General features: G+C 44.9%; 1 protein-coding gene across 1 annotated transcript in view; it reads right to left on the reverse strand.

The window, feature by feature from the left end:
- The window catches only part of LOC121168038 (copper-transporting ATPase 2-like), a 61,356-nt gene that overhangs the window by 25,481 nt on the left and 18,877 nt on the right, over positions 1-16,998 (reverse strand). The window contains exons 3-5 of the mRNA XM_040997805.1: positions 14,074-15,319; positions 4,735-4,980; positions 2,616-2,779 (exon numbers count right to left, since the gene is read on the reverse strand). Of these exons, the coding sequence (XP_040853739.1) occupies positions 2,616-2,779; positions 4,735-4,980; positions 14,074-15,319 (1,656 nt within the window). The remainder of the gene's footprint in view (positions 1-2,615; positions 2,780-4,734; positions 4,981-14,073; positions 15,320-16,998) is intronic.

Consider the following 16,998-nt stretch of genomic DNA (forward strand, 5'->3'; position numbering starts at 1 on the left):
AAATGTTTCACGTTAGTGCCACCGCTGGCACCCCTCAGCAGCTTCTGGGATATAAAGAATAGTTCTTGCCTAATCCAAGCACAGGAGGAGGCGGCCGATCACTAAGCAGACAACCACAGCCCTAGGTGTGACTTCTGGCTCTAATAGTGTGGGGCTTCTGTAAGTGTCTGTCCTCTCACAGCTGTCTGACCAGCAACACCGAGATCACTGCCTTCAAGGGTAGGACATGCACCTCTGCTCAACCCTTGTAACTGCTGCAAGACTCCCACCCTGCCAAGTGCTGCTGTGGTCCAGGCTGCAGCAACAGCTCCCAGGGTGACAACACCTTACTGCGTTTACCAACAGGAGGAAAATATTTAGGAAGAAGATTCTGTCAGAGACATGCAATCTGAGGGGATCCCAAAACATGGAGAGGGTGCTGATGGTTAAAGACAAGAGTAACAGAGTGGGAAACATGGGGCAGATAGCATGAGGTGCTCAGGCACCCATCAACAGCCAATCTTGACTGTGCACAAGACGTGCAAGAGGAAGAGGCAAGTCCACAGTGACAGCTGGGCCCCCAGCCCATTACTAACCACACGGCAATACAGACCCACTGACTGGCAATGAACATTGCTGGGATGACATGACAGGAACTGCCTCCCAAAAGTAATCCCAGACCACACAGAGGGTACCATCAGGACCTGAGGAAGAACAGAGGTACTCCTCTGTGATCAATGTGCATTCCACTTGGCTGGGGACCCAAAGACAAGACAGGGAAGTGAGGACCATCAGGCAAACTTCGTAGAATCTCTGAGTCTGAGAACAGACCAATGGTGCTTCTGACCTATCCTTTGCTTTTTAACAAGAATAATATGAACAGGTAGCATTGACTGTGCTCTTACCATGTGCCAGGTGCTCTCCTAGTGACTGAACTGCTCACACCACTCCTATGAGGCAGGTCTCAAAACAACAGTGCCTCAGAGCTAACTTCCCAAACAAACACACCCAGCAAGGGGCAGGGCTGCAGCAGCAACCCAGAGAGCCTGGCTCTTGGGCCTGCTGTGAGCCACTGCTGTCCACCTCATGAGTCATCACAGACAAGGCCACAGCCAGAATTCAGACCTAGCCTGAGCCTACCCCACTTCTGCCACGCCATGCTGTACTTTCTGCCAGGAGACAAAAGGAACCAGAGGTGTGATGTGCCATTCCTGGAATCTGGCTTAGGTAAATCACGCTGTTCTCTCTTCTATCAGTAACAAATTAATGAAACACCAAAGATCACATGAAAGGTCTGTCAGCACATGAGGACAGCATAGCTATTGATGTTTATCATTTTTGAAAATCAGAACACACCACAATGGAATAGTTTTTCACCTTTTGCAACAACATGCTTAATTCCAGTTCTGCACACAGTACCTGAGCAGGCAGAGATGTCTGCATGGGGACCTACAGGCTGCAGCAGGGATGGTCCGAGTGCTGACTTTGTCCCTCGGCACAGAAAGGCATACACTACAGGCACTGTGGTTTATGGGACCTCAATGTGCTACTCCTGTCCTGACATTCTTTCTTCAAACATTTACTCACACTAATGGCAGTGACTAAGCGCACAAGTCCCTTTTACCTCAGCGAAGCAGGATTACTCAATGCTTTGAGAGTTTCTTCTAAGTCCCTCTTTATTTACACAGAAGAGCTTTCTTTGTACAAAAAGTGCTTTTGAAACAGCATGGTGTTAGTACTAAATGACAGGCTGTTCTCAACAATAATTGTTGTTATTTGAAGCTAGTAACTATGGGACAACAGAAACAACACTTCCCCACCCAGAACATGCTGGCAACAGCAACACCTAGGGCATTCACCTTAGACTGGGTACTTTGGGGTCATTAATCACTTTGTGCCTACAAACAAGCCCACTTCATCTGTTTATATGTATTACACACTTATTTATAATGAAACAGACAATGGAGACATCTCCCACCTGTTGTCTTACTCCCCAAATGCCCCAACAGTAAGGGTTGGGGCTGGCTGGAACCAGGAGACTGATTCTGCAGCCAGATTCAGAGACACAATTTGGGTCTCTCAAATGGGTGGCAGGGACAGAATAATTTAGGCCATCACTGCTGCCTGCCTCTTGGGATACATGTCAGCACGGAGCTGGAACTGGAAGCAGAGCCAGACTCAAACCGAGCCACAGCGACACAGAAGGCAGGAGTCCCAAGTGGTATTTAAACTGCCATGCCACACTCACTCCTGTTCATGGGGTTCAGCACCACATGGACTCCTCTGCCTTAGGAGACACCTGCAGGTGTTCTAGCTGCTTTTCAGGCATGAATGGCTGTGTTCAAATTCAACTGCCCCCAAACTACAACACAGTCTCAATTGCTTCTTCTTGAATACTCTTGACTGTACATGACCGAATTCCCTCCTCTGATTTTTTGAAATAAACTGCCCTTCCTACATAAAATAAAGTGATCATTGGTGTTAAGACTCAAAGCAAAGCCAAACAACACTCACCAGCAAAAATGGGTTATATCCACAATGGGTGGAAAATTTACTGATGACAAAGATGGCCACTGTTAGAAGTCAGCTGTAAACTTTCCAAAGCCTGCATTCTCTCAGGTAGTAAGGATACTTACGATCAACTCGATGTCACCATCTGAGCCTGTGATGTCCTCCATGACTGTAGCCTCAAAGCCAAGGTCCTGGATGAGCTGAGCTATCCCGGAGGGCTGGATGACTTCCGGGTTGTACTTGATTTCAGCTTTTCCCGCCATCAATGCAACGAGCACAGATAGAACACCTGAAACCAAAAGGTCATGGTTATAGCACTCTGGGCAAGGCCCCAGAGAGGGTGTGGCCAACAGAACCTAATAAAGACACCTCGAGAAAAATGGTTCTGAAACCAATCACAATACATGACCCCTAACCCAGACCAATTGATCAGACATATTTTTTGAAAATTGCCAAAGTGAATCTAATACATGGTCAGGTTTGAGAATTATTTCTAGAGCAATACTCTCCAAACTGTACGAGTCAAATAGGTCACCTAAGGATCTTGCTGGACCAGACTCTGGCACACTCGATCTGGGTGATGTGATGTAGCCAGCAGAGTAAATCGCTAGAAGATCCCAAAATAAATCCAGGCACTGGATATTGTCTGCTGCTATCACCTAGCGTCACAGAAAGGAGATAACGTACTTTTCTCTCCAAACCTGAAATTTTTCAAAAGAGGTTCTCCTTATCCCTTTTCAGTTTCTAATGGTTTTTGAGGAGTAAAAAAAAAAACAGAAATCTCACAGACTACCTTGGTTATACTATTATGTTAGTTTAAGAGAGTTAAATGACAGGCATGATCTACTTTAGACAGTACGGCAGGAGGGATAAAATGAGGCATGAAAGTCAGCACAGAAGCATGGGCACTAAAAGATTATAGGTTAACTGAAGCTATAGTGCATAAAGAACAAGAAGCTGGAAGAACATCACCCCTGAATTTAGCTGATTCTAATAGCGTAGGGAGGTGAGGAAGCAAAGAGCATGAAAGGTAGATACATACCAAGCAAAAGATTAAGATAAGACTTTGGTTGAACTTTCAGGTTTAGGGGACAGTGCTGGGGGCTGGTGTCAAGGCACAGCGCTTTAAGCTGCCACCTGTGACACCACATCACATCTGCGTGCTGGTTTAAGTCCTGGTTGCTCCACTTCCAATTCAGCTCCCTGCTAATGTGCCTGGGAAAGCAGAACAAGATAACCCAAGTACTTAGGCCCCTATCACCCACATGGGAAACCCAGCAGGAGTTCCAAGCTCCTGCCTTCATTCTCCTCAATGTGGCCATTTGGGAAATAAACCAACAGATAGGAGGTATCTCTCCCTGTTACTCTCTCCTCCCAGGCCCCTGTCATTCTCTCTCTCCCATTCACACACACATAAACACACATACACATGGTCTGCATTTCAAACAAATAAGTAAGCCTTTTTTTTTTCCAAAGAGGAAAACAAAGAGACAGTATTAGAAATACAGTTTGGAAGACAAAACCTTGACAATTTTACAATCCTCTATGGTTTACAAGCACAATAGGACAACTAATCGAAATTGAAAGTCCTCCACAAAATGTAAATAATTTACTCATTTTATAGAAAGGAAGGAAGGAAGAAAATATACGATAATATGGGGAAGAGTTAACTGAAAAGACTAACCAGAGACTCTGCCTTTAAATTGGACTTGTCATGGCTAACTTGGAGATATCATCTAGCCAAGAATGTTAACAGCTCAGGCCAAGCATAGAGCCTAATGGCTAAAGTCCTTGCCTTGCACATGGCAGGATCCCATATGGGCTCTGGTTTGTGTCTTGGTGGTCCTGCTTCCCATCCAGCTCCCTGCTTGTGGCCTGGGAAAGCAGTCAAGGGCAGTCCAAAGCTTTGGGACCCTGCACCCATGTGGGAGACCCAGAAGAGCATCCAGGCTCCTAGCTGCAGCCGTTGCAGCCACTTGGGAAGTGAATCGTTGGACAGAAGATCTTCCTCTCTATCTCTCCTCCTCTCTGTATATCTGACTTTCCAATGAAAATGAAAATAAATCTTTAAAAAAAAAAAAAAGAATGCCAACAGCTCAAGAACTTCAGACAAAGATCTGTAATGGCATATGATGGACTTGTGACCAACTATCGGGGCTGTTGAGAAACACAGTTAAAGAAGTAGGGAGGACCGACAGCCTCTACGCAGCATTGCCAAGTTCCACAAGGGTGTAGCTCTCTTACCAGCTTCTTTCTGAAGATTTCTTTCGATGTTAGATACACAGGATGCACAGGTCATGCCTCTGATCTGTATAAAGCATTTTTGTGGAGCCACTGTTGATGTGGACGATGGGGACTTTGATGAGCGGCCAGGGTGTTGGTTTTCAGGGTGCTCCCCATTGGGGACAGCAAGCTCTGACACGGACACAGGTGCAGCATTTTTAGTTTGCACGGTGGAACTCTCAACAGCAAGGCTGGCTGAGTCACTTTCTAGGATAAAATATCAGAAATAACTCAAATTAGAAGAACAAAGAATAGTATTATTTCTTTTCAGAACCAGGAGGTACAAGCCAGACATTTAGATTAAAGCTCCTAGGAAAGCCACAGTGGGGTCAGTGTATTTCTGAATATCCCCATAATAAGACAGAGGTATACATTCACAGATACCCGACAATATAACAGGATTTCAAGAATGATTACAAAGAATAGGTCAAATGTTCAACTTAGATAGCGATGACAGCAGTGATAACTCACAGGCATTCTGCTAAGCACTTATGTGTATGATCTCCTTTAATTCTTACAGTGACCCTACATGGTGACTGTGTATCTCCACCTCAGAGATGAGGAAATGAGTCACAAGCAGTTCATTAGCCTCCAAATAGTGACATTCGTGTCTAAGAAATGTCTGCTTACTCCAGAGTCCAGCCCTTTTGCAACAACTACATTCTAGTTGGCACAGATTACATTTCTTCCCCATGAAAATCACACCATTATGGGTTGGCCTGCCCTTTTATTGTTGTTTGTAGAAGTTCTAGATATACTCAAGATATGAATGCCTTGTCGTTTGTACACACTGCAAACAGCTCCTCCCAGGCTGTGGTTTGTGTTCTTTTTCCTAATGGTATCTTGATCAAAAGAAGTTCTTAATGTTAATAAAGCCTAATGTGCCAGCCTTTTAATAAAGAAACTAGCACTTTTTATGCTACCTTAACAGACTGCACACCCAAACACTGGGAAAATATTCATGGTACTATCTTCTAAACGCTCAACTATTTTAACCAGCATCCACATTCAACTCTTTGACACATTCCCATTGTATATCTGTGCTGAGGTAAGAGTTAAGGTGAATCTCTTTCCAGCTGACTATGTGAATGGTTATCCCAATCATCCAGCACCACAGGCTGAAAAGACCCAGTCCCTGTGGCACTTTTGCTGCCCTCTGTGTCCCTGTGGCACTTTTGTCATAGATCAGGGAAGCCACATAGGTCGGCACTTATTTCTAGGCTCATTGACCTTATCTACCCTTTTGCCAGTACCACATTGTCTGCCTGTCTCTCTAATGCATAATTTACTCAGAATAAGATGCATAGAGACAATGAGATGGTGCAGCAAGTAAAGCCGCCACTGGCAATGCCAGCATCTTAAATGGGCTCTACTTCCAATTCAGATCCCTGCTAATAGGCTGGGAATATTAGTGGAAGACGGTCCAAGTGCTTGGGGCCAGGCCATTTACATGGAAGATCCAAAAAAAGCCCCTGGCTTCCGGCTTCAGCCTGCCAGAGCCTCAGCCCTTATCTGAAATCATATCTTTCAAGTAAATAAAAATAAATTAAAATAATAATAATAATCACAGGAGCCAATATGGTGACATAATAGGCTAACACTTCACCTATGGCACCAGTTTCTGACTGACCCTTCTATTTCTGATCCAGCTACCTGCTAATGGCCTGGGGAGGTAATGGAGGATGGATCAAGACCTCGGGTCCCTGTGCCCATGTGAGATACCCAAAAGAAGCTCCTGGCTTTGGACCACCCCAGCTCTGGCCATTGCAGCTATTTGAGAAGTGAACCAACAGATGGGCTATCTCTCTCTGTAACTATGACTTTAAAGGAAAATAAACAGATCTTTTTTTCAGTTGTAATTTGGCCTCATTATCATACTCAAATGCGAAAGCCCACTGACTCCATCACCAAGCCAAGCGCACCGTCAACCCCTCTGGCACAGACCTCCTCCACACAGTGGCCTTTCAGAACCCCTCCTTCCCGATACAGAGATTATCACATTACCCAGGTTCACTCTGCGGACTTTGTTGTTGTTCAAAATGATTCTTTCTTTAGATCTCAAAGTTGAAAAATCTATTTTGTGGCTATGAGCTTCAAACACCCCTCCTCCCCTACCCATTACTCTTGTGCACATGTTCAACCTTCCCTTTCTCAGCCCTTCAGCTGCCTGCTGGATTTACCTGTGTCTTTATCTAAAATCCAGCTAAATTCTAGACTTCCTGGAGAGTATTAAAGTTGAAAACAATCACAAAATCCTTACAAAGCAATGATACTGGATCCTTTCTCAATTTATGCTAATGTGACAAGTGGCTATGCAAGCATGGGAATTCAACTTCTACTTTTATATTTATTTATTTATTTGGAAGTCAGAGTTATAGGAAGAGGGAGAAGGAGAGAGAGCATGTGAGAAAGAGAAAGGGAGAGCTCTTCCATCTGTTTGTTCATTCCCCAAGTGACTACAATTTCCAGGGTGAAGCCAAGCAGAAGCCAGAAGCTTCATTTGGGTCTCCTGTATGTGTGTAGGAGGCGCACTGACCCAAGCACTTGGACCATCTTCCACTGCTTTTTCCAGGCCATTAATAGGGAGCTGAATCAGACTGAAGCTACCAGGACACAACAGGCACCCATAAGGGACACTGGCATTGCAAGCAGCAGCTTTACCTGCTCTACCACAATATCAACCTCAATTTTGCTTTTGAAAGTCAGTTTGCTATTATCAAAAATTGTGACCTAAACTGCTTGGCACTTAACAGATTTTTTTTTTTAACTTAAAAAGGCAGATATATACAGAGAGAAAGAATGACAGAGAGAAAGATCTTCCATCCACTGGTTCATTCCCCAACTGGCCGCAATGGCTGGAGCTGAGCCTATCCAAAGCCAGGAGCCAGGAGCTTCTTCCAGGTCTCCCCTGCAAGTGCAGGGTCCCAAGGTTTTGGGTTGTCCTCAACTGCTTTCCCAGGCCACAAGCAAGGAGCTGGATGGCAAATGGAACAGTCGGGACATGAACAGTCACCCCAAATGGAGGGATCCCGGAGGATGCAAGTCAAGGATTTCTCTACTAGCTTACTGTGCTGGGCCCAACAGAGCCTAATTTTTTAGTAATTAGGTAAATGCCTCGATTTAGCCTCAATGTTAACCCATCAATGTTATTTATAATCACATATACACAGACTAGATGGGAGCAGTGGCTGGAAGAAACTGAAGAAACAACAGGAGGTCCCTGTGATCAAATGCTACGTAGCTCCTAAAGGTGAGACTGCAGACACTCTCACAGATGTAAAGATCTGCTTGTGATGAAGCACAGACTGCAGAGGAGGCTACAGGTCAATATACAGCACAAACCTACACACTGCTAAATACAAGGAAACATATTTAGCAAAGTCTGTAGGACCTCAGCTGAAAATAAGGAAGTGGGCCATGAGGATTACAGAGTGGGCACAGGGTACAAAAAGAAAGCCTGATACGGGGAAGATAGGGGCAGAGAAAGTTAGTGTGTGAGGGAGGAAGCTTCCAGACTTCTGAAAGACTTTACCTCTGGTCTCTGTTTGTTTTAAGATGTACTCTGTTTATACAAAAAGCAGTAGCAGAGGAAAAGATAGAGAAATCTTCTGTCTGGTCTGCTCGTTTACTCCATAAATATCTACAACAGTAAGGGCTGGGCTAGGCTGTGGCTTCATCCAGGTCTCCTACTTTGAGTGCAGATCCCAAACGCTTATTCTTCCCTCTGTTGCTTTTCCCAGGGCATGAGCGGGCAGCTGGATCAGACATAGAGCAGCTGGGCCTCAACCCAGCACCCCTATGGGAAGCCGGCACTGCAGGCAGCAGTCTAACTTATTATGCCACACAGGACTTCCCCTTTTACAATGTGAAATGGGAGGGTATCAGCAAAGCAATAGTAAACAGCTCTGAATGCTGGGTAAGGCACAGACTACAGAGCTGACAGGCAGAAAGCAGAGACACCAGTTGAGGACCTCTTTCAGGACTGAAGGAAGCAAGAAGTGGTTTTGAACCACTGATCCTGGCCTTTCTGAGCTCCTGTCACTCACACCTGATGTTCCCTCTCTGCCATGTAGTGCACCCAGCAGACTCCTGCCTGCAGCAGTGTTTATCTCTCTGGTGCACAGACCTGCCCAAACCTGATGAAACAGTACCACCCCAGTCCAGATCCAATACCACGTCTACCATCAACCCCACTGACAGATGCAACATTTCCTCATTTCTGAAGCCCGAGCACTTTATTTTTTCCTTGTTGATTTTAGCCTAACACTTCCTGGTTGATGAGTTTCTGTGACCTGCTTTGCCTTGTGAGTGTGAACCACACACGGGAAGGTGCACTTCACACAACATCAGGGACTCGGCAGACCCTCAGGACATGGCCGGATGAAGGAATGATGAATGATGAATACATCAATGGGTGACATCATCTGTTTGTCATGATGGTTGGCCCACCTCCCCTTTCACTACAATTCTGTATTCATTCACGCACTCACTCAAAAAAATATTCACCATGTAAACCAATAAACAAATGCAGAGCTCTCTCCTAGGTAAAAGCAGGTCTAACTGTAGTTTTAGTTAAGTAAAATCCAGTAGCTGCCATTGGTCTGCCTGCTCTCAAACTGTTCCTCTTCTCCTGGTTGAGCTATCACAGAGGGCCAACCCTAAACACACTGTTCCCAGGCCCTCTTGCCAACTGAGATCTGATTCAATTTGGCCCATGGGAGGTAACAAACAGGAACCTGTAGGGCAGAAAAGGATCAAAACCAAGCTGTTTGCCCATCTATCTACAGAGACCCCCAGCTCCCACAAATGGGCTCTTTCTTCCTGGGCCCACAAGGTCTGGTTCCTAGCAGGAAACCTAAGCCACCAGGTTCTGGTAGCTCCTTTGCACAAACACTCTAGACCTGGAGACGGTGAGTGATGGCTCAAGTAATTGGGTCTCTGTCACCCTTTGTGGAAGACTCAGATGAAGGTTGTGACTCCCACTTTCTGCCTGGCAAAAACCCGACTGTTAGGGGCATTCGGGGCTTGAAACTGTGGTGGAAGATCTGCCTATAACTCTGCTTTCCAAATTGGAAAAAGAAGATAGTTACCTGTGCACTAATGGTTTATCCTAAATTAAAGTTGCCAGACAAAATACAGGACACGTGGGTTCAGTGCAACAGTCTAGTGGTTAAATCCTCACCTTGCCAGGATCACACATAGGTACCAGTTCTTGTCCAATATGTTCCACTTCCCATCCAGCTCCCTGCTTGTGGCCTAAGAAAGCAGTGGAGAATAGCTCAAAGACCTAGGATTCTGAACCCACATGGGAGACCTTGAGGAAGCTCCTGGCTTCAGATTGGGACAGTTCCAATTATTGTGGCTAATTGGGGAGTGAACCAGCAGATGGAAGATCTTTGTCTGTCCTTCTCTCTATAAATCTGACTTTAAAATAAAAAGAAATAAATCTTTAAAAAAAAAAATACAGCATAGTAGCCTAGCAGGTAAAGTCCTTGCATTGCACACACAGGAATCCCTTATGGGCACAAGCTCTAATCCCAGTAGCTCCACTTCCCATCCAGCTCCCTGCTTGTGGCCTGGGAAAGCAGTTGAGGATGACCCAAAGCCTTGGGACCCTGCCCCCACGTGGGAGACCCAGAAGAGGCTCAGTTCCAGCCATTATGGCCAATTAGGGAGTGAATCAACGGATGGCAGTTCTTACTCTCTATATATCTGACTTTTCAATAAAAATAAATAAAAATCTTTAAAAAAAAAAGGACACCCACATAACCTGATTTTTAGATAATTTTTAGTAATAGTATATGTCAAATATTACACAGGACATTTACAGTATAAAACATTTATTATTATTTATCCAAAATTCAAATGGAAGTGGATGTCAAATCTTTATTTGCTAAATCTGATACTCTAAGTACCTCTTGAGCTAATTGTAATTTCATGTTTCTGCCCCATCCCCCCAAAATAATCACTTTTTTCCTCCTTTGGTTTAATCAGTCAAATATATTTATTCTGTATTATGTAATTTAGTGTTTGTTTCCAATACCCATTGCTTGACTGTACTGTTCTAAGACTTAATCTCACACAAATACAGATATGGATCATACACGGCATTTCTTTTGTCCTATTATATTTTCTGTATTGATTTTTGCTTTAGAAAAAAAAAAGTCTCCTTCCTGAAACCTGGTACAAAAGACAAAGAATGTGGCTGAGCCACTGCATAAGACTTCCCCACTCCCTTCAACAGAGGGTGTGCTGTGTGTACAGAGGGAAGGCAGGGAAGAGTCACAATGCAGTGAACCTGTCAAGGATGTAAATTTTATCTCAAGGGGCACAAAAAGAATGGCATGTGAAAAAGCTGGAGCCAGAAGCAGCTCTTCCTGGTGGTGGGCCTGCCACTCACCTCCTTCCCACAGACCCAAAGCTGCTAAGGCAGGCCACATCCTGGGCCAGCCCACAGGTCCACAGGGATGGACAGGGGCAACACACTTCAAAGACGGTTCCATCCAGAGTTGTTTCTCACAAAAAAGCATTCCTTGCTTCCTGATCCTCAGCCTCTCATCTACTGGGGTCCGTGCAGTGGATGTGGATGACACGAAGGTGTGAAGAGAACAGCTCTCCTGTTGGCAGGGCCACGAGGAGTAAGGCCGGACGGATGTCTCTCCAACCAATCACTTCAACACAGTCTCACTCCCTTTATGCATGGACAAAAAAGCACCCCACTAAGAATTCTGTAACTTATTGAGGCATTGTTGTTTGTCCCTGTGAGATGGTTTGACAACCGATGAGAGCTTGGGAGCTAATGTTGCTGATAATGTCTTGGTGGGTGGGCCTTTAACCACAAACAGGAGTACAATTAAGCCCTGGACATCTTATTATATGTCTACTCACTGCCCTGAAATCTGGTCCAGACATTTAGCATGCCTTCTGGAAAATGGCCTGGTAAGAATCTTATAAACTAATGGAGGTGATGGGAGTATGAGCTGAAATTGCTATGGAAAAAAATAGTTACTGTGACCCTAAAGGTTAGCCTGGCTTTGCAACTCTTTAGAGCATAGAAAATTTAGCTTTTTTTTTTTTTATTCACTTTTATAATTTTTTTTAACTAGAGGAATTTGGGGGTGATTTTTTAGTATTATAGAGACACGCTTTTAATTATTGTTTGACTGTTTATGGGGTTGTAGAGCCTGCAGTTGTAGGGGGATTTAATGTTTGAAACCTTTTGTCTTGGATCTTTACACTTTTCCCTTTTGATGTATTTCTCCCATTAAGTGATAAATTGTAGAAACAGAAATATTAGTGGGAATGTATTATTAATTAGTAGGTAACCACATGTGCCTTGTCCTTGGAGTCCTGTCTGTCTGTCACCTAATGGCTACTAATGAAGAATGAACAATGGCTTGCTTTGAAAAACTGATTATAGTAACTCACAGAATTATCTTTACCAGCACCTGATTGACCATGAAGTAAAAATTAATTAATTAATTGAACATCTGTGCAGGGGGCTTAGTTCTGAAGTTAAAGACAGTAAAAGCAGGGCCTGGTGGCGTGCCCTAGCGGCTAAAGTCCTCGCCTTGAATGCGCCAGGATCCCATATGAGTGCCAGTTCTAATCCTGGCAGCCCTGCTTCCCATCCAGCTCCCTGCTTGTGGCCTGGGAAAGCAGTCAAGGACAGCTCAAAGCCTTGGGATCCTGCACCCGTATGGGAGATCCGGAAGAGGCTCCTGGCTCCTGGCTTTGATTTGGTTCAGCTCCAACCATTGCAGCCACTTGGGAAGTGAATCAATGGATGGAAGATCTTCTCTGTCTCTCCTCCTCTCTATATATCTGACTTTGCAATAAAAATAAATAAATCTTTAAAAAATATATAGTAAAATCAAACGTTTGTGCAGAGGTTTGTGATGTGTCTAATAAAAAGGACAGCTTCTTCTTGAGCTGTTACAAGAGGGCACCAAGTGACAGTGTCCATGTCTTTCCTTATCGCCAACTCCACACACCCTTTTTGAGCTCCAAACTCGGCCTCTGGCACTCAGCCACTTCTCCCTGGCTATTGCCCTCCAAATTCTCCCTGCCCCCAGCTGCTGGCCGTCTTCACTCCCACCGTCCTCCCCACAATGCAGGTCAGCAGTGTTGAGACAGCCGAGCCTCGGCAGCCCCCCTGTAACTTCTGGAGTCTGAGAGAGGTTCCCCCTCTGCACATGCCTCCTCCACCTGCTGCTCTTTTTCCACACTCTGCCTGGACACCTCCTACACCAAGACTTGCATCTCCAGCCTGCACAGTCCTCCAGCATCTCGGTGGGGAGTCCCCCTCAAGGCTCTGTCCTTCCTCCGGGACTCCCCCGCCACACACATTCCTTAACCTGAGCCCGTGCTGGGCAGATCTGACCTCCTGTATGTCTTTCATATCCACTTCTTGCTCTCCAGCCCCACATCATCTCTCACTCAGTACCACATGGCATCACTGCCTCTAGGCATACTGCACCCTAACACCAGACTAGTCTTCATTTTAGGAGTCTGACCCAGGCTTCCTCTGTTTAAAATTCACCTGCATCTATGATGGATATATGACTGTGTATGAAGAACTATATGTTAGTAATGATATAGAGGAACTAGGTGGGGGGGAGGGAGTTGGGGAGGGGATAAGAGAATATGGAACTGTATAATAAAATGATAATAATAATAATAAAATGTTAAAAAAGGTAAAAAAAAAAAAAGAAAGAAATTCACCTGTGTCTACCCTCACATTTATAGGAAAGCCCAAGGAAAGGCCACCAGGGCTAAGGGAGAGCAGGGAACATCACCATTCTGGAATTTGTCTAGTGGCATGACACAGGACCTTGTATTCTGAAGACAGTTAACCTCACAAAGAAAGCAAAGGAATCCATAGTTAACTCCTGACTCAATAGCCCCTTTTCCCAGAGTACTCTCTTAGTGCTGAGCCCAATGCTCTGTTGCTTTTATTAGTTCACATTAATTAGCAGAGAACTCTTAGGGAGTAATAGGGGTTCGTTGGCTACAAAGGGCCTGGTGCTCCCACAGTGCTGATTTTTAAGATACAAACTCAGAATTCTCTTAGAAAAGCTCAAGTCTGAGGAGTCTGGCATTAAGTCCCAGATACATGAGAGTCAAAAACATTGCAAAATCCATTCCCTCTATTCTGACAAATTTAAACATAAGATAAAAGATTGCCAAATTTTACTCAATTGTGAACTTGCTAAAGCAGTGAGCAGGCCTGAAACTGGTTACAATACAGAGAGAAAAGGTGAGCCCTGGACATGCTTGTAACAAACATCAGCTACATACCAGGAACGACTGAAGCCTCAAATCCCATGTCTTCCACAGCAGCTCTAATCTCTTCTGGGCTTATTACAGAGGGCTCATAGAAAACTGTCCCAGTCCCTTCAGCCAAAGAGATTGATATTCGCTGCACCCCTTCCCGCTGGGAGATCACACCTTCGATGGACTGGGCACAGGACATACAGGTCATGCCAGCAATGGTGAGCATCACGGTACTGCATGCACCCTGTACCTGGTTTCTCTGGGGGGAGTCAAGAGAATGACCACTGGAAGTCCTATTCTCCATCCCACTCACTTCTGCTCCATCTGAAAGAAAAACTTTGAAGTTGCCAGGTGGAAGTGCTTCAATGGCCTTCTGCAGAGACACCGGGGTGACACGGGAAGGGTCATACCATACTTGCGCAGTTCTGTTCTCCAAGGACACTTGGATATTTTGAACCCCAGGAAGTTGGCCTATATTTTCTTCAATGTTCAAGACACAAGACTTACAGCGCATTCCATCTACTCTCAGGTTCAGGGTGGCACCCTGGCTTCCAGCGTTTCCTGGAATAATAATTCCTGAGGTTTCAGAATTATTACAATTCTGGTTTGTAGAAACTGGAGGTCTCTTGAGGTTAGCTCTTTGCAGCCGTGCAATATCAATTGGTCCCAAGCTTAAGGGAGTCATTTTGTTCTTGATGGCAGCTTCAAATCCCATGTCAATTACATGGTCCCTGAGATCTTCGGGTTGGATAAGGTAAGGCTGGTATGTGATGACTGCCTCCTGGTTGCCAAGGGAGACTCTGACTCTTACTACACCTTGCAGTTTCCCAATCTTGCCTTCGATGGAGCTGACACAGGACTGGCAGGTCATACCCTCCACCCTCAGCTTGACCACAGCCTCCTGAGGAGGCAAAGACCTGGAGGGCCAAGATGCGGCCTTCCCTTCTGTGATACTGGCCTCAAAGCCCATGTCCCCAACATGATGACAAATCTGCTGCAAGCTCATGAGTGATGGTACGTATTTCACAGTTGCATTTCCTTGTTCCAGGGAAACCTTAATGCTCACGATACCTTTCAAACTAGAAATCCTGCCTTCAATGGATTTCACACATGACTGGCAAGTCATGCCCAAAATCCTGATTGTGCCAGTGGTCGTTGGGGAAGGGCACATGTCATCCAGAGTATCTTCAAAACCAACATTGTCAAAGGCAAAACGCTGCTTCATTGCTGCTTCCCAGGTATGAGTGGGCAGAGCCAACTTGGATAAAATCTAAAAGAAAAAGAAATAACATTCTTATACTTAACACTAAATATTTTGTATCACATTTCAGCATGCCTGGCACTGAGAACATGGGAAAACAATGTCAATGTTAAAACACTCCACAGGGATAAGAGCATAATATTCAGAGAAAACTGAAGAAATCACACATCAAACAGGCTCCTGTAATTCCTCTGAGCTCCAACTTTCTGTGACTCTGAACCTAAAAGTTAACTCTACCCATCTTAGTGAAATGTCTTTCTTACCCAGCTAACTTCTAAAGGATTTCTAAAGGACAGACAGAAGACCTAGTGCAGTTTTAAACACAGAACACAGTGTGGCTGGTACAGACGATGGCAGAGAACACAGGAACCTACATGAAAAGGTACAGACAGTAGGAGAGTCTGCCCAACCCCAGCTAAGACCTCCCTGGCAGGGCTTGGTCCTTTCAGCTCAAACTCTGGCAGTCCTGATGAAATGCAAATCCCAGAGAGGAAACCCCTTCATTCCAGGTCTCTTTTTATGCATATCTATCTGATTCTCCTGGCAGGGACTAAATGTATTTAGCTACCTTTGGGCTCAGGCTCAGGCTCTAAATGCTGACCTTCTAGGCCTGAAATGCTGGCAACCCACACAGACCATGTGCCTACATGGAAAGATCTGGAGGTCAGCTCTCTGAGTGATGGAAAATGAGCAACAGTGGTTGGGACAAGGGTGAGGAGGGAAAAGCCGGGAGTGCAGGGGATCAGTTTAACAAGGATTTCTACAGGCTGCCCTGGGCTGAGCATCACTGCCCTCCCACAAGCCCCACAACATGTTCCGGTAGGGCAAATGTCATAACCTAGAATTTCAGGTGCATCGCCACACTTAATGGGTTTGTTTTCTTAATCCACCACAGGTAGAGCAATACTTCCTCATTCCTACACATAACAGTCGGTCTCAGCCATTCTGTTAAGGAGACCAAATCTGTCTTCCATGGGCTTCTGGCCTTGCACTCTCCTAATCACATACAATTTTTATACCAGTTCTATCATACTTCAAAAATTTGGAAACAGAGCTTTATGACACATGATTAAAAGCTTGTTTCTCCCTATTCAGATACAACCTTAACTATCTTCAGATAGATCTCAGTAACTGGCTTGATCTCCACACCCCTGTGCATCAGACACACACCTTTCCAATGGTGACTTTTTGAGCAGCTTCAGGTATATTTCAAGCTATCTACTGCTGAATGACAAATCAAAGGCAGTGGCTTACAATGGCAGCTCACTTTTCTAAATGTTTAAAATGAAAACTATAAATGTTCATTTTGGGATTCACAAAGGAAACTATAAGCTATTCCGGGATTAATAATTTTGGAACTGCAGTGTTTTTTCCTCAACATTCACAGTAGAGGGAAGCATTGTTCTAGCATTTAATGACACTAATTGGGGCCCGGTGCAATGACTCAGTGGCTAAATTCTCACCTTTAATGTGCCAGGATCCCTTACAGGCACTGATTCATGACCTGACTACTCCACCTCCCATCCAGCTCCCTGCCTGTGGCCTGGGGAAGCAGTAGAGGATAGCCCAATGTCTCGGGACCCTGAATCCACCTGGGAGACCTGGAAGAAACTCCTGACTGGGGATAGGTTCAGATCTAGCCATTATAGCCACTTGGGGGGAGTGAAACAGTAGATAAAAGATCTTTC

Source organism: Ochotona curzoniae, unplaced genomic scaffold (genome assembly GCF_017591425.1).
Source record: "Ochotona curzoniae isolate NIBS_2020 unplaced genomic scaffold, NIBS_Ocur_1.0 patch47, whole genome shotgun sequence".
Taxonomy (NCBI): domain Eukaryota; kingdom Metazoa; phylum Chordata; class Mammalia; order Lagomorpha; family Ochotonidae; genus Ochotona; species Ochotona curzoniae.